Below are 18602 nucleotides of genomic sequence, written 5' to 3' on the forward strand. Positions count from 1 at the left end.
TTGCTTTGAATGCTAATACACTTAGGGCTGTGGCCCTAGGGACCCGTAAGAAATACCTCAGAGGGTTGGTACAAATGGCTACTATTGTCAAATCCGATAAGACACATACAGACCTTATAAGAAGAGAAGAATTCTGCAGTGGTTATGAACACATACATATGTTCTGAAACACAAATTGCTCTGTCCTTTGAATATAAATAAAACAAATTCACACCCTAAGTGCTTCAAATTACACTTGGTTTAACAGTCTAGTAGGGGGGAGGTGTGTCCATTATTGCCAAATGTCCATTAAATCACAAATTAATTTTTTCAGCACATACACACTATTATATGAGAAAACTATATACAGTATATATAATATACCGTATACAGTATATATTGTATGCTTTCTGAATCTATGCTTATTTTTCAAAAACTGCAATCAACAGTTAATGAAAAGTATTCCTGTATCTTATGTTGTAATAAATATATTATATTGTGTTGTAAATATGCAGTATAAATGAAACACAATCACAACTTATAAGCAATTGACCTACCCCTGTAGGGCACCATTGACATTCCTTAATTTTAAACATATGTAGTATTTATTTTTGCCTTGTTTTTACACATAAGTACCATAAGACCAATTAAAAAAATCCAGTATGTTGTATAAACTAACTATGGGAAAAGTATTTTCCCTCTATTCTCCTTTTACAGATTTTGTCTGTAAATCCAAAGTCTGTAAGAGTAAAATCCATTAAACCAAGGGTGTTCTGTAATGTGACTATTTTAAATTCCATAATTCTGATTAAATATTGAATTTCAGTTCAGAAGAGAAGTGTGTAAGCTTACAAAAAAAAGAAACACAAACTGAAACTTATGGATATTTTTGTACTTTTGAATTGTTAAAAATGTTGTTCATTGTGTTCTGTTTCTAGGTTTCCTAATTATTCATTGTTTCTATTAATCCGATTCAAATGTTTAGAGTGTGTCTTCCTATATGATATATTTTTTGTATTTAATAAATATTACCTGAATGCACATACAGTACTCTCTGGATAATAAACTAGTAACAAGTAACAATATTTTTATTTCCCGTTACACTTTTTGTTTGTGCTACAGTTTTGTTTAGCATTGTCATGTTTTTATCTCTTGTTTCCCTGTCGATGACTCTTGCTTCTTAATGTTTTACAGACCACAGGGGCTCAGGTACAAGTAGCAGGTGACATGCTTCCAAATTCTACAGAGAGAGCTGTCACAATCTCAGGCACCCCAGATGCCATCATTCAGTGTGTAAAGCAGATATGTGTGGTGATGCTTGAGGTGAGAAGATCATTCAGAGGATATGTTATCAGGTTTGGTATTCACACCATATTTGTACCACAAGAAGGTTTACTCCATCTATAGTCTTATTTTTAGACAAAATGAATGGTTAATAAATCACCTTTAATAAATAACCCTCTAACCTTACATTTTTATATAATGTTGCCTGGCAACATCAAGAATAATGATGCCTTGTGCTTACAGTTTGTCATTTATTTCTGATTCAAATTTGAGGTGAATACCAGATTACTTCTTATATTTCTACTACAATGTTATTGCAGAATGGGCCTTATAAAGGCACAAAAAATAACTGAGCTCAGGGCAAGGTTACATGCAAGTGCATTTGTATTAAAATATGACAAGAAACATACACATAATTTCCAACTGTATCCAAGTCCATGCATTCATGTTTAATAAAATTAATTGTATCCATTTATCCAACAAATGCAAGCAGGTATTATCTTAAGTAAGTGTAATTAACTCCAAAAACTGACTACAGTAGTGGACGGATACAGAGCATACAATATTTAGTATACTTGCTTAGATTTTTAAAAGGCTTTTTTCTTTTCCTGTTTCTAATTTCAAATGATGGTTTACATATGAAAAACAAATTGACTAAATGTATTTACTGTTTATATACACCATATATATATAACTTTACTATATGGTCTTAATCTTAATATATCATCTTCTAGCAAATTGAGGCAACAAAAAAGGCAAACAAAGTTATAGTTAAAAAAAGGTTATAGTTAAAAGTGTAGATTTTATTAAGGGAAGTTATGTATAAATTTTATAAGACACTTGTAAGACTTATTTTAGAACATTGAGTACAAATTTGGTCACCATGTTACAATAAGATATTGCCACTCTAGAATGAGTCTAGAGTGCAAACACCACATACTGTACATTCCCCAGAAGGGTTAGATTAGAATTTGTATTCGTAGAATATAATTACATGACATGACACCAACAGTATAAAAACAAAAACTGTCCATGGTGTTATTTAAAAGAAGTCTGCAAGGACTTGTAAATGGACTGTCCACAACTCTGAGTGCATCTTTTCTAGCTCCCTTACACCCTAACTTCACCGTTGCAGTCACCTCCCTGTTTCATTCCATGTAAGTGAGGGGGGTTGTGACAGCTCTGACTTTAGGTTAGCTCTGTCATTTCCTCAGCCAGGTGAATGGACACCAGAGTATTAAGTACACCATCCTTTTATATTTGTTGGCTTGTTTCATTCATTCCTTAGAATCTGACTAAATTACTGAATATAGGGTTATGGGTTTTTAAAATTACTGTGGTTTCATGTTTCAAATAATACTAAAATTATTTTGAAAGTATTTGTTTCACAGTCTTGAAGAAGACAAGTAAAAATACATTACTGACACAAAATTAAAACTTTGTCTTTGTCAGCCTGAACACACAAGCAAAACCTTCACATTACTTTTTAGTCTTATCCCTAAGTTAAGGACCCATTAGCTGTAGAATATGGGATGTATGGGATTTTCCTCATTTTCTGAACTATTCAACTCTACTTATAATCTGCTATGTTGAATGTAAAAAATACTGGCACTCTTGATGTCAGATTTCTAAAATCACTCTGAATCTCATTTCATTTTTCCCTTGTGAATAATGCATGTCGATTCTGCTCTTGATAAGCATTCTCTGATAATCAATTGCTCATTTTTGTGCCATCACATTCTGTGATGTGGTATTTAGAACTAGGAATGCACTGTTTTTAATTATATTTTCTGTCATCATATCCGTTGTGTACCTAGTCTCCACCCAAAGGTGCAACAATTCCCTATCGCCCTAAACCCACTTCAACCCCCATTATCTTCGCTGGTGGTCAGGTCAGAGCAGATACCATCTTGGCATCAGCAGGGAACCATACTGTTCTGGCACAGCCACAACCAACACCAGTAAGTATATTGTCATTGCATGCTGGAGAAAGTGACAGTTACTCTGAAGTCCATTAGAGTATTGTAGCAACCATTTTCCAAACTCAGTACAATTTCAATAGACTTCGAAAATAAGTCAATCATTGGAAAATCAGTACTTTTTAGCATTCAATATTCACTAACTTAACTATTAACATAGTATTGCTTAACACAGTAGCATTGTTTCAGATACAGTGAGAAAAAGTGAACTTCCTTTTTGGTTCTGAAAATTGTGAATACAGAATAAGGACACCCCCACCACACACACATAAAAACATGTATCCCATTATAAATATATATATACATAATATACGACACATAATTAAACTGCTAGTAATAATGGAATTGACACATAAACATCTCTGACATAAAGACACAAAATCTCTGAAATATAAAAAACACACACAAAAAGTAGGACTGAACGTTTCTGAAGGTGATAAAAGACATTTCAGTGAAATAACTCACTTTACTCATAGAGAATAGAGTATTTGTGATGCACTTATAAATATGGTTGTTACATGCCTGTGTTGATAATGCAATTTGCAACGGGCTTGGCAAAACATGCCAAAGAATGTTGAAAATCCGGAAACAAGCTTTCAAAAAGGTACCCTAGTTGAGTAAAGAAAGATAATAATAGCACTGGTAGTTTTTTCAAAACAATACTCTTAAACAAGTCTCACTCTTCCAACATTAAAATTGGTGTGACTTGGATGGTAATCAAGCTGAGACTGCAGTGAATGATGTTGGTAACTGTACTCTGCAACACAAGTGAACTTGTATTGTTAAATTGCTGTTTTTAATGATTAAGTTCTTTGAAAAGTTCACTGATGTACAATAGTTAGGCATTTGTAATTATTGTTTAAATCAGACACATGAATGAAAGTTTTAGAGCTCTCCCTAGAACTAGGTTCTGAACCAAAGAGTGTTTTCTGTGTACAGTTTACTTAGTAAAAAGGATGCTGCTATTCCTTTTTGAATTTTTATAGTTTCTCTTGAGTTAACACAGTGGTTCTCAAACTGTGGTACGCATAATGGCAGTGGTACGTGGCGTGCCGTCAGGTGGTACGCCAAATGACCCTGGAATTGTGTTGTGTGCGCTGAAAAAATCGGGACGGGTTTTCATATTTTGTATTTTTATACGTGTCGAATACGCAGCCTACGTACTACGATACAGTGCGCGCTAATACTTCAGTGGACACAAGAGATACTCTGTAATTCTATACCACTCTATAGGAATGCGTGCTACGGACGGAAGTGACCAAAATTGTATTTAAAAAAGCTACTGTATCTCCAGCAAATAGGGAGAAAGGAGAATGTGCGTGATTTTGGAACAATGCCAACGTTGTAAACACAGGAATGCATAGAAATGCGTGCTATGAACGCCGGTAATCTTGTGAGCACAGGAAAGCGTGAAAAATAACAGAAAAATATTTAAGAACTGTTCTAAGTTAATTTGAGAAAAATACACCGAGCGTCTCTGTGTTTCTCTCCCATGCGCATGAAATAAATACTTAAAATAAAGACTGAAATAAAAACAGAAACGTGGAAAAATGCACGCTTGCGGATTGCTAAAGCAGGTAAGCCCCACACTATTACAGGTATGTGTGGAGAAAAAGCTGCTGAACAGCTCGACCTGCTGCCCCCCCCGAAAGACATAGTCATTCATAGAATTATTGAAATGAAGGATTATATCAAAAGTACGCTGACAGCGCGCGTTAAGATGATGTTTTTCACTGCAATTAGATGAGTCTGTAGTCGATTTGGCCAATTTGCTCGTTTACGTTAGATACGAGTTTGAGGGTACGTCCCGTGAGGACTTTCTGTTCTGTAAGCCGCTACCAACAGGAACTACAGGAGAGCACGTATTTCAGCTTCTGAATGAATTTATCGAAGAGAATGGCATCAACTGGATAAAATGTGTCGGAGTTTGTACAGACGGTGCTAGAGCAATGACAAGCCGACACAGCGGTGTAGTTGCACGAATTAGAGAGGTTGCTCCAGAAATTAATGGTTTCATTGCAACATCCACCGCGAGACCTTTGCCGTCAAGAAAATGCCTGACGATTTAAAATCTGTTAGACTGTTGTGAATTGTACAAAGGTTCGAAAAATTAATTCACATCTGCTTTGCTCAACTAAACAGGCTCACCCCTCTCACTGAAATGGTGCTTTTTTATTTTTGTGTGTTGTTTTTTTTTCTGTAAAACACTTTGAGAAGCCACATTTTAATATATCAAACAAAGTTTATTATTATAATATTTATTATATGTATGTGTGAGTGTGTGTGCACATGCACTCATGTTGGTCATTGATAATTTCTGGGGTTCCTATGAGATGATGACTTGTAGGTGGTACTTGGATGCTTTGGTTGGATTAGGGGTGGTACTTGGTCCAAAAAGTTTGAGAACCACTGAGTTAACAGATTCATTGTTGACTGAAATTAATTTGTCTCACAGTTTATGTTCCTGATGCTAATTTCTAAGGACAAAAAACAAACTTTGTAAAGGGAGTCTGTCATAAACCTCTGTTAACTAATGCAGTACAGACCAATCTAACTATGTCAAACCTTATGTTCTATAAAATTTATGTTTTAATACCACAAAAAATGCAACAATGTAATACAGATATTTATTTTTTAATAAAAAGGTGGTGCTATTCTTTGAATCTATAGATGGTATAGCCTCAAAGGTTGACCAGAAAATAGCGTAAAATAAAAGTCCTGGTTTTCGCTAAATATGTATTATAAAAATGTACTTTGGCACTACCTCTTATTAGTACTTTTTTTGGCAATTTGGCATTAGTTTTCCTTCTGCATGACAGAAATCCATATAGCCCTTGAGGCCTGTGCCTTGGAAGATCCTCCAATAAACAAAATGAAGGTGACATAATCCACTGATCTCCAGTTGCATTCAAGATGAGATTTTGCGCTCCAGTTACCAGATTATTAGTATATGACACTAATGGCAATCCAAAGCAGTTTAAGTGGCTGATTTTATTAAATACACACTAAAGTGTTTTATGGTTTTTCTGCAAGATTTATTACATTTTTATGTTTCAATGAAAATTACCCTTTGATTTCTCTTAGCCATGTCACTTAGTTTATAAACTGACAATATTAAATTGATAAAAATTACAATAATGGCTCACTGAATTAAAGGTTTAAAGCTGAAATGCATGCTACACTGAAGTGCTCTTCAAACAAGAGTTAACATTGATTCTGAATCTGTGAGAAGGAGGTTATTATTCACTTTGGAATATGTTGCTTTTTAACAAAATTGGTAACAAATATTTTTTTTTAAATGCAAGCGTTACCCTTAAAGCCCTCCTAAAGGACTACTTATCTATTTTGTACAGATTTATAGCAATGATATTTTGTAAAATCATAGATCATTAGAGGAATAACTCCTATATTTTATACCATCGTGCTAAAATATAGACCTAGATTTTGGTGATCTGTCTCTTGGTGTACTGTAAATGCTCTGCAATTGCATTCTGTTGATCTGTCGATCTTAATCGAGGCTCAGCAGACTGTAGAATGCAAGACAGTATTATATTTTAATTAAAGACAGTGGTTTAGAAATACTATAATTTGTTAAAGGTCTAACTTTATTTCTTAAAAGTTAAATATTTTCAGTATATCTGACAAAGGATTTTTGAAACATCTGTAAAATATTGAACCTATTTTAGAATCCTATAGACTTTGTAATATAGACTGTAATATTTCTAAGAAACATATCTCTCCCACAAAGAAAACATAATAGGGGATGGATTCTGTTTTGTGATATTGTTGTGATGTGTGCTTGATTTAAAGTTCAACAGATAAATAAATATCATGAGACACAAGTGGAAATTTAAGTCTTTTTAGGAATGTGAAATAAGTAGGGCATACAGTGTTTTTTTTATTTTACATCATGCATAGAGAACCTGAGGGTGAATTGAAGAAGGACTCTAACCAAATTGTTCATTAGGATCCTTAAGAATCATACCTGAATCATTGGGAGAAGGAAGAAATCAATTTCTTCTATTTCCCTGCTATTAGTAAATTAACTATTAGGTCATATTTAAAACAATATATTTTGCTTTTGTACTTAATAATTGTGCTCACTATTGATCAAGAGCACAATACAATTTGAAATACCAATCCTGAAAAAACCCTGTAGACTTTATCAGAATTAACAGTGAAACTAACCACAGGACACAAGTAGAAACCATAGTGCATTTAAACCTGAAAATAGGAGGGACTTCCTTACACAAAGGGTTGTGGGAGAATAAAAGAAGTTTCACAGCCATTTTGGTAATTCCGATGCCTTGGCATCTTTCAAGGAATTACAGAGATATCATTTGATAAACTAGCTTTGAAAAAGCAAATGGTCCCCTCATTTTTTAACCTTTATTTTCTAGGTATTTTCTAAAGGTAATTATTTTCAGTGGCAATTCCATTCAACTACAAATATAAATGTTAGAAAAATGTACAATATTTTGGTAATATCAGTGTAAATTAAAAACTGTGAAAATACATGTTAAACATTTTATGAACAGCTATATGTACTCAGAATGGAGTGCTCTCCAAATGTAATGAAGTCTAAAATATTACAATCACTTTGAATTGTTTGACCCATTTTGACAATAACTTCTCAAAAAACAAGACTCATAAGTCTTATTTTTAATAGTCAATCCAAATGACTCATTATAGTTTTACACAATAAAAGAGATTTATAATGTTGAATCTCTTTTTAGATGGAGCAAATTTGTAAAACTGATTGTCAGGTTTTCAACCTAACTCACTTTCACTTCACGGTCCAGGGTCTGTAGTCAAAGTAAAAATGAAAGCCAGAGAAGTTAAAGGGAATCAGGAAATCATAACACAGAGTTTAACAATTTGGAATATACTGAGACTGAAAAAAACAACAGATATAATTATAATCATCCAAGACTGGGTCTTTATGTCAGACAAGAAACACATCGACAGATTATGCCAGAAAAATTACCAGAGCTGTCAAGGAAAACCCCAAACAACTGTCAGTGAGATCAACAACACCCTCTGAGGTGCAAGAAGACATCAAAAACCACAGTTCGTAGACAAAAGACACAGCAGAATTACAAAGCCTACATTGCAAGACTCTCATCAGCACCATGAACAGAAAGCACAGATCAGAATTTGCTCAGAAGTACGGAGATGAGCCAGGAGTATCTTGAAACAAAGATTTACAGACAGATGAGGCCAAGATAAACCTTTACCAAAAGGCCTAACATCCTAATTACACAGAAAACCCCAGACTGCTACTAAATATTGAACTATTAATAATGTCTACAGTGGACAAAATAAGAGATAAGCTGCCTTCTTTATGAATGCAATACAACCAGCAGTTAAATCTCTCTCTCTGCAAACCCGGATGCCACAAAATAAATGGGAGCCTATCTCCCTATTCTAAAAATGCACCCACAATCAGGAAAGACTGTCTCTAACCAAGATATCATTTACTCGGGAAACCCAGGTTCCCTAAAATCACAGAGTAGCAAGCTCTCTCTCGAAAGGTTTAAATACTTAGCTCCAATCAGATTTTGATTGGATGATCATGAAGTACGAGTTCTCACCTGGCACAAACTAACTAATTTAGTAAACTAATTTCCCACTCCTCCTGACTCCCCTCTTGTGGTCTGGCCTTCCTTATCTTCTGTCTTCTCTTCCTCTTTCCTCTGTCATTTTATATGGTGTATGATGATCTTATATGGTGTGTTTCTGGACAGCTCATTGTCAATTATTAATTAATTTAATTAACTAGGTAAACCAAGGTAAACATTACAATTGTTTTTGATCAGGGGACCCCCTACACCTCAGCAAAGATCCCCTCTGCTTTGAAGCTAAAGTTACACACTTTATCTAAACTCTTAGAGACATTGTTGGACTGTATATAAATAAGTTCACTTCAGTAACTCAGCACTTGTGGAGGATACTGTAGTGCTAACAAAATACAGTATTTAAGTAAAGTAATCATCATTTTGGTCTTATATAAAATAATTACTAGTAAAGGACATATTATGTTATTTTACTGAGGTACTTGTACAGTATGTCATGGCGTGAAAGATATTAGACTGGTGCACTAAAGAGACCATGAATGTTTATATCAAATAGAATAGCATGCAGAGGTTAAATGGTTGGAATGCCATCTTCTAATTTAGAACCTTTTTATGTTCTGCTTCAGGATGATAATATATACTGTACCACTAGAGACCTCTAACAATACCCTTCTTAATTAATATGAGTTACTTAAGAATTTCCTTAGCTTTTTCAATTTCTCACCAAAAATATCTGTTCTTTGGCGCTCAATCATTTGACTGCTAACAAGTGATTGATTCAACAATCTTACACAGCCATTTCTTGGAGGAAGTGCAGGTATCAGTTTCAACAGCCTGATTGTGTAGCTTGTTCTATACTCCCACAACCCATTGCACCCACCCCTTGCCCCCAACAATATTCACACTTGTAACACTTACTGTACATGACCCTAAGTTTCAGCCTCAGTTCTATGTTTCATGTTTCACTGTTGATCCTGTACTAAGTTAAGGATGATCTTGCTTTGCAATCATTTAAAATGCTAGTGTAATCTGTAGAGACAGTTAAAAACAGTTATGGTTTTTCATTTTTTAAATTAAGTTAAAAATGACCTACTATATAAGTATTGCTTGGATAACTTTAAAGTCACCCTTGCATGAATGGCTGCAGATGTGATTCTGTTTGAATATGCTGACCACCCAAAAGATCATGACTGTTGTTACATTGTTACTGTTCATATCTTCATTATGTTAAAATGTATAATTTGTTTCTGAGTTTACTTTGATTTTGTTTTCTCATATAGAATAAGCTTTGCTTCAGAAATATAAAATGTGGGGTCATGTTCTATACATGCTAAGATCACATACTGTATAACAAAGTTTGAGCATTTCATTTTGAAAGGTTGAGTAAATCTAAGACCACAGGCAGGAGTTTTAGCTATTTTTTGGTTTTATTTGACCCCAAAGTGCATTGATGTACTGTAGCACTTTTAATCCCAAAGAAGTTTATATATAGTACAGTAAAGACTTACTTCATTCATCTATGTAGTTTTTTTATGCGCTAAAGAGCCATTATGGTGCCAGCTGCCCCGCTACACAGAAGATAAAGTTGAGCAGTGAGTAATTGCTTTAGCAGTTAAATTAAGTGGAAACTTTAGGAAGGCAATGTAACACAAACCCAGAGTGGAAATTAGCCAAGATACTAAGGGACCTATTCTTTTAAAACTTTTCAGAGAATCTCTTGATTACCAAGTAGTCAGGCCCTTGTTTTAATGACTCTTTTGAAGGATGGCACTTCTTCCGGCACAGTGTCCCCAGTTACCATACTGGGGCATTGGTTTGGAAATTATGCTCCAGGGGGGAAAGTACTGCATACTAGTTCAGCAACATCACCTACAGCAGCAACCTGTGTTTCCTTGAAGGTTTCCCATCCTAGCACTCATTAGACCAGGCTTTGCTTTGCTACTGTGATCTGACAAGATAAAATTTGGTAGTGCTGCTGCCACAGCAGGCACTGAAAACTGAAGTGTGTACTTTTGATAGTTCAGTTAATTTAGGCTTATGAAAATACGCACGAAGACATATATATATATATATCATTTATTTGGAAAAAAAAACCCAAGATAACGTCGCATGTGTTGTAATTAATGAAAGCCTAATAAATTCTACAGCTATTACCATCTTCTTTCCACTGCATTGCAATTTTAGTTTACTTCACTTCGCATGGTTTTGGCGTCCCCTATTGTTGGAAAAGAAGGAATGCAACAAAAAGTTCAAACGTAGGGAAAAGCAGTTTTCATATTAAAAATGAATGAGTGGAGGTTATGTCTATCCTAAAAGTAATAGGAGAATACCACAACATTTTGTCTGTGGAGCCATCTTTTTCTGTGTGACACTTTGTTGAAAATAACATTCTTGCTTGGATCTCAAAATTTTGTTCAGTTAAATGTTTAAACATTTCTTGAATTTAAATTTAATTTATAAATACATACATGAAAACAATTGCATCGTCTTGAATCTAACATGAAATTTTGTACTTTTTTGGCACATCTAGTATATACAGTATGAAAGTATATTGTTGTGCTGTAATTTATTTGTAAAACCTCCTACACTTAAGGTACAGTACACTGCAGACCAGAATTTAATACATTGCGTGTACGGAATTTAAGAACTGTAAGTACTTCCCTGTAAAACTGGTAAATTTTTATATTGAATTTCTAGAGCAGATACTCCCATTCCTGATCTTGGAGGATCTTTGTCTCTCCAGGTCTCTTTAAGCACCAGCACCTGAATAGTTGAGACAATCTGTTAAACTGAAGCAATTTAAGTCAAAGGAGAGATGGGTCAGGTTTTAGGAGACCAGTTGGGCTGAACACCGATAGACATACCAGTCTTCCAGGACTAGAACTGGGTATCCATGTTCTAAATACTAACCCAGGTTCTGGAGTAAAACTGTCTTTTTGGGTTTTACTCCAGAGTTCATATTAAAATACGAATTAATTGTAGTTTCTAAATGAGATGTATGTGTAAATTTGCTTTTAGCCATTAATAGCTCAGATGGGATTTGCAGTTAGTATTAAATTTGTACCAATTTCTGAGTTTCTTCTGGGACCATGGTTGCAACCACTTTTATAAAGTCTTTTTTTTTCTTCCATTGAACCTACTGTATAGCTGGATATTAATGTGACAAAGAAAACATGATATTCGTGTTTCTGTGTGAATCCAGTGGAGAATAACAGGGGTTCCTGGAGCCTATCCCAGCGTGCAAAGGGTGCAAAGCAAGATACACCCTAGAAAGGATGCAGGTCCATCAGTGGACATACACAGGGACAGTCTTTGGACTGTGGGAGGAAAACAGAGCACCCAGAGGAAACCCACATGAACATGAGGAGAATATATAAACTGCACACACATACCGTAGCACCCTAGGAATTGAACTCAGACTGCCAGCGCTGCAAGGCAGCAATGACAACCACAGTGCCAATTTTCATACATTTTAAGGAAAAAATAATTTTAATTATACATCTATAATTGTACATTGTGACTTCCAGTAAAGGACTATTTAACCTAGGTGTTCAAGACACAGATGACAAATTCAGGTCAATTACTTTACAACTTTCTCAAAAAGATATAGTAACCTTTTTGTCCATAGAAATATGACCCCTTCAAATGTACCCTTGGCTAACATTGTTTTAAAATAATAGGCACAATTTATCATGTTAAAATGTTACATGTAAAACAAACGAAACGTTAAATACTTTTTTGTCTTTTGTATGAAATATTATTATTTACCCAAGACAGTAGAATTTACAGGTTTTATTTTGCTGTCTCTATTTCTTTCTGTGCTGTCTCAAGCAAGAAAAAAAAAGATAATCCACTAAGGAAAATATTATACAGTAACTTTTTTGCTTCCTTTTGCTTACAGCATTACGTTATTTAAAAAGAACACTGACCAGTCCTTTACCTTTCTTTTTCTTTGTGGCATGGTTTTCTTCAGGACACTAACCTTCCTTTCCTTGCATTCCCTTATGTTTTGCAGACCTTCACAATTCAGGGGCAGTACGCTATTCCTCATCCAGATGTGAGTCCTGCGCATGTAAATCACTGTCTTGTCTTCCCCACCTATTCCGGACAACTGTTGCCTTCTGCTTCAATCAAGCTTTTAGATTCCAAATACTAGCATGGATTAACATTAATAATGGAAAGATATTAATAATACATACAGAACTAACATAACAGCTTGATCCTTGTACATGATATAGCTGGAACATTCGGACAGGCACAGACACGTATCCCTATCATGCATGCTAAATGAGTAGCAACATTTCACATAATCATATAAAGTCCAAAAAATATTTTATTTCATTAGTATAACATATTTCTTCTAACACACATTTATTATTCTAACACTTTGTTTTTAACTGGTTTTGAATGTTTACTGACATGTTCATTAGACTAGACTGCATGTTGTAAAGAATAATAAATATATTAATTATACTTTTATTAACCCTGAAAAGCAGAAAAAGAAAGCAGTGTAATATGGTTGTCTTTACTCTGAAATAATTCCATTTGATTGGTTAGTTCTAATTTCCCATCCTGCCCTGCAGTTGACCAAGCTTCACCAGTTGGCTATGCAGCATACCCCCTTTACTCCCCTTGGGCAGAACAACCCTGCCTTCCCTGGTACGTACCCAAGACTCCCTGGGGAAGTCCTTCTTTCCGCCTCTTCTTTTCCCCATGGTCATTACACTATTTTACTAAATGTGCTCAATGACCATTTCCTTTTCTGTTTGATCTTAACACAGCTGGCTTTTATGTTACTTTATTCTGTGTGTGTGCTTGTGTCTTTAATATAGCATGGTCCCAATTCAGAAAGCTTTAGCTTGTGAAAAAAAATATTTCAGTACAATTTGTTTTCTGTTGCTATTTTTTTTCAAAGTCTGTTATAAATAAAACTCCATTATTTGAGTATTGTACTTTTTTTTTTAAAGATGTCGGTATTCATGAAAACAGAATTTGGAAAAAAAAGTTTTCAGAGCATTCGCGGTGATTATACATTTTAAAATTATTTGAACATACTGGGATTTATTTGACCTAACTTTGACTTTGTTTTCAATTCATGAAACACATTGCTGGTGATGGCACAGGCTTTTTTGTGTGTTTGGTGAAGTTGTTAATTTTTTCTGCCACATCTTCCTTATTCAAAAAGAAGTTTCTAAAGAAAGCATAATCTCTGGATGCAAAATATATTATTCATTTCTCCATACATTTTCTTCATGCAATAGTGAATGTACACATTATTATATTAAAGCTGTCTGAATATGGTGTACTGGAATTGTATATTGAAGTTATATTCTGATAATATTATTTATATTTATACTGTATATACTGTAGCACACTCAAGTTCACAGTTAAAAATTGTTGATATAGTTCAGTTACATGCAACTTTAAAATAGGCAATAGTGTTCATTCATTATTTTCTTTTATATTGCTCATACCAATATCTTAGTCTCAAAATAGTTGCATTTTTTATACACTAATTATATAGCTAGTATGCAGGTTCTATACAGTATATTTGCAATACTTAACAAACACTGTCAGGAACTACGATGTCTTGTGGTAAGGGTGTTTTGTTAATGGAGCTCTAGTATATCAGAGGAAAAGAAGAAATATCACTCTTTTTTTCTAATTAAACCTTTGTTTGTTATCTAATATTCCCTTCAAACTAAGTGTACCCATTTTTTTTTGTTCTGGAAAGGGAGATGTAAACAATGAACTGTAAAGCAATTATTTTCTTCTTTTAAACTTGACTTTTTCTTTATTATTTTATACAAAAATATTTTTCTCTGAGTCTTTTTCTTCTCAAAATTTAAGTATGAAACTCAGAAAAGTCAAATACAGTTTTCACCCTTAAGTCATTTTACAACACACTGAAGTTTACGCTAATACAGTGATTCCCAATCCTGGTCCCGGAAGATTACGCACCTATTTTTCTTCCAGCTGAGTCTAATCATGTAATTGAAGCCATAATTGAACTACTGTACCTAATGATTAAAATTGACTATTTTTGCTTGAATGGAATATTAGATTTTTTTCTACTCAAACATTTACAATTTAATCATACTTATCTAATGTGATAGATAAAAGGGAACCCCCAACATGTTTAAGAGCTGAGAACAGAGTCAATTAAGGATTTGGTTATGTAACTGAAAGCTTAGCTGGAACAGAAACCAGGACACACGGTGTCCTACAGGACTATAATTGCTTTATATCTGCTTTATATCCAAATAAAATATTTTAATTGTTTCAGACCATAATATCCAGATTTTACTGGAAGGCTTCAATAATGAGACTCATTGTATTATTCATAAAACACATGACAATATAATTCCTAAATGTAAATAAAATTTAATTTTAATTTTGAACATGGTCCTGACAATTTCAAGTGCCTTCAGTGTCACTCCAGTTTAAGGGTTACAAAAATGATGACTCATCATTATTTTCAGTTGTTTTTAAAATCTCTTATTAAATTATGATTCACATTGATTCCTCTTGATGATATACTACAGTTTTAGTTTGCTTGTTTGTTTCAGTAGCTGTAGCTGATCCTTTTTTCTGACCTTAAATATCCCTGCTTCTTTCTCCAGACTGTACTGCAATTCACTAATTAAAGCCAGAATTTAACACAGATGTTTTTAAAATGAATCATTTTTTTATTCAATTGAAATTGGCAAAGCATGTCTCCAAACCACCCTTCCATGAACACAATTACTGTACCTCATTATCTTTATCTTCAACACCTTACTTTTTTTAAAGAAATAAAGGGGTCCATGCTTTCATTTTGTTCCACAGCAATTCACTTTCTGCTCACCACCCTCCCTCCCTTTCCTTCTATTTCTTTACCATTCCTTTTCTTCTTTTCCATGCTCCCAGCTCTTACCATCCCCTCCTCCTCCCACCTATGCTAATGCCTCTCAAGTGTGAGAATCAGTATATTTCATAACCTCAGGCTTGGTGAAGGAGCTAGTGCTAACAGACACTTTTCCATTTCCCTGCTGCAGGACTGGATGCCACCACTCCTACTAGTTCCCATGAGCTAACAATCCCAAATGATGTAAGTCTTCCTCTGTATTTCATACAGTACGGACTGCACATCCAGTCTTGAACTGTATGCAGCAGATTCACTGCAGAACAAGTAATGGCCAGTTATCACATGTTCCTCTGCTTATGTCCCTACTCAGGTTACCAGTTTTCAATTTTTAGTTTTAGCCTAATATCTAAAGGTTATGAATAAATTATAATGAGAATAACAAGGGAAAACCATATAATCAAAGAGACCAACCACCCGAAATGTTTCATAAATTTTACTTTGTTTTCTCAAATAATTCCAAGACTATTTGGCAATATGACAGTATTATAAATGTTAACTGGAGGTAAAACTACTATTAAGATGATACAGTGAGAAAACAGTGACTTAAAAGCAACAGAAAAGATCATGTCCAGTAGCTTCCTCCATGTACTTTAACAAATCCTTGACTTGTTCTCTTTCAAACCAGTTGATAGGTTGCATTATCGGCAGACAAGGCAGTAAGATTAATGAAATCAGGCAGATGTCAGGAGCACAGATCAAGATCGCCAATGCCATTGAAGGCTCTGCGGAAAGGCAGGTCACAATCACAGGATCCCCAGCGAACATCAGCTTAGCACAGTACCTCATTAATGCCAGGTAAGCTTCCTTCTTTTCTCCTCCTAACCTTTGACTTTGGGAATAACAGGATTTCTTCAGTGAATTCAAAGTGGTTCCAAGGTGACTTGGCCTGAAGAGTTCACAAAAATTCCAGGGAAGAGACATAAACTGCAAAAATAAACACTTTCCAAGAATAAGAGGTGGAAGCAGTATAAACCATGCACCATTCTTCACAGAGGCTAATTTCATTATTCGGTGTCCACTTTGACAGGACGGACCTAACATTCACAACTGTACGTTTTGGTGCAGACTTTACATAAAAAGTTCTATTTTTGTTTTTTTTTCAGTTTCTATAAATGTCTTGGTCCATGAAAACTGATCATTCAAGTCTACCAGATTTCTTTGAGAGATTCTGAGTAAGTTCCAAGGTGTCTGCTTCTTTTAGAGATAAGGAAAATGAGGACTTTTATTCCTGCCGATTTGATAGAAGACAATACTCTCCTGTTCCATTTTTGTTTGACTATATTACATCATCAACAACAAATTCACACAAAGTGTGTGTGTGAATGGCTTTGAAAATTATTATTTTCCACCTATAAAACAGGAGTACTGTAACAATGGAGGAAGAAGAATCAAAGTTTGAGGACCAGACTATATAAAAGACCATATGCATAATAAAATGCAAAATACATTATTTCTTATTTAAGTAGGTTCCAAAATTCAAACTAAAGTCCAATTTTTAAGATGGATACATTTTGAACATAAATGTGTATCTCTTTAAGACTATTGCATATTCTGTAAGTAACCACTGAAGAAGCCAGGAGGTCAGCCTACTGTAGGTTCAGTGACTAACAGCATATAATGATATTCAGGATGGCACCATTACAAGAAAACAAAGGGCTATGTTTAGTAAATTACACCTGTCAGAAATCTATGAAACCCAGAAGCACAGCACCTGCCCCATCATTCAGCTTAGTACTAGTAAATTATCCATTATGCAAATGAGCACTAACAATATATAAACGACAACATTTTTGACACTGCAAAGAAACTGAAGTACTGTTACTATTGACATCTCTGACCACTATATCTATATAACTATTTCTGGATTTCTGATTATCATGACCAAAAGCAGGCAAGAATGTAAAGTAAATAAACCTCTGAATGATCGTCACATGGAATAGGAATAAATACATGCTGTTGGAAATTAATAAGGATGCAGTTTCTGGACATAGTACATTTGTTTTCTTTCCTATTCCAAGGAATCTGATACTTAGGTTTTGTCATTTGCTTTGGGTAAAAACTGTAATGACTTGATTAAACACCTAAAGTACTGTTTATAAAGTACTGTCTATACCGTTTATAGACCAACTGTGAAGTAGCAAAAATTACAGAATGTGTGATTTGAGTGTTTTGTTATTTTTTAAAATTGTTTCTTGTTTTCATTCTTCCAAAGGTGTATTTATTCCCTTCGTGAAACACTCATAGAGGGAATGCAGTATACAGTATATTGAATGTACTGTAAAATATAGCTTGTAGTTTGAATATACTTGTTTTGTGCACTATACTGTATCTCTTTTCAAAATGTTTTAGCATTCTTTGAAATTGGTCCTTAAAACTGTGCTCAAAACAGAAACACAGACCAACAAACCCCATTTGTAAACCTATTTTGTTTACCTTCAGTATTATTGGGTTGTAGTGTATTCTTTTTGTGTAAATTCCAACAGGTAAGTTCACTCCTCCAGTCTATTTGGATATGAATTTGAACATTGTATTGTATCTCCGCCTAAATGCAGCACAACCAGATAAGGCACAAACTTACACAAGCATTAGACATTTTTATAATTTCATGATAAATGGCTTTTTACATCTTCTATGCCCTGATCATTGTTTTGAATTGAGGAATAATTTGAAGTACTGTAATGGACTGTATAGTTGGGACTTTAATGGACTTCCATACATTTATTTTAATGAGAGCAAATAAGGTAATACAACCCCTGGTTACGATTATTGAAAACAATAGTGTTGGAAATCTAAGATGGAGAAGGTACTTGGATAGAGTGCACTGCAACAGTGACTTAGCACTGGGGAGTTAACATCATTGTTACTTTTTGAGTTCTT

At 34.3% G+C, this 18602-nt stretch overlaps 1 protein-coding gene across 10 annotated transcripts in view; it reads left to right on the plus strand.

Annotated features, from left to right (window-relative positions):
* The window catches only part of LOC148651328 (poly(rC)-binding protein 3), a 402183-nt gene that overhangs the window by 378868 nt on the left and 4713 nt on the right, over positions 1-18602 (plus strand). For 8 of the 10 annotated variants that reach the window (XM_088601449.1, XM_088601450.1, XM_088601452.1 and 5 more), the window contains 6 exons: positions 1174-1302; positions 3081-3224; positions 12834-12875; positions 13402-13477; positions 15856-15908; positions 16351-16520. In XM_088601449.1, coding sequence (XP_088457575.1) covers positions 1174-1302; positions 3081-3224; positions 12834-12875; positions 13402-13477; positions 15856-15908; positions 16351-16520 — 614 coding nt within the window. The remainder of the gene's footprint in view (positions 1-1173; positions 1303-3080; positions 3225-12833; positions 12876-13401; positions 13478-15855; positions 15909-16350; positions 16521-18602) is intronic. The other 2 variants (XM_088601456.1, XM_088601457.1) reach the window with 2 other exon arrangements.

This window comes from Lepisosteus platostomus, chromosome 12, assembly GCF_059453375.1.
Source record: "Lepisosteus platostomus isolate fLepPlt1 chromosome 12, fLepPlt1.hap1, whole genome shotgun sequence".
NCBI classification, from domain to species: Eukaryota; Metazoa; Chordata; class Actinopteri; order Semionotiformes; family Lepisosteidae; genus Lepisosteus; species Lepisosteus platostomus.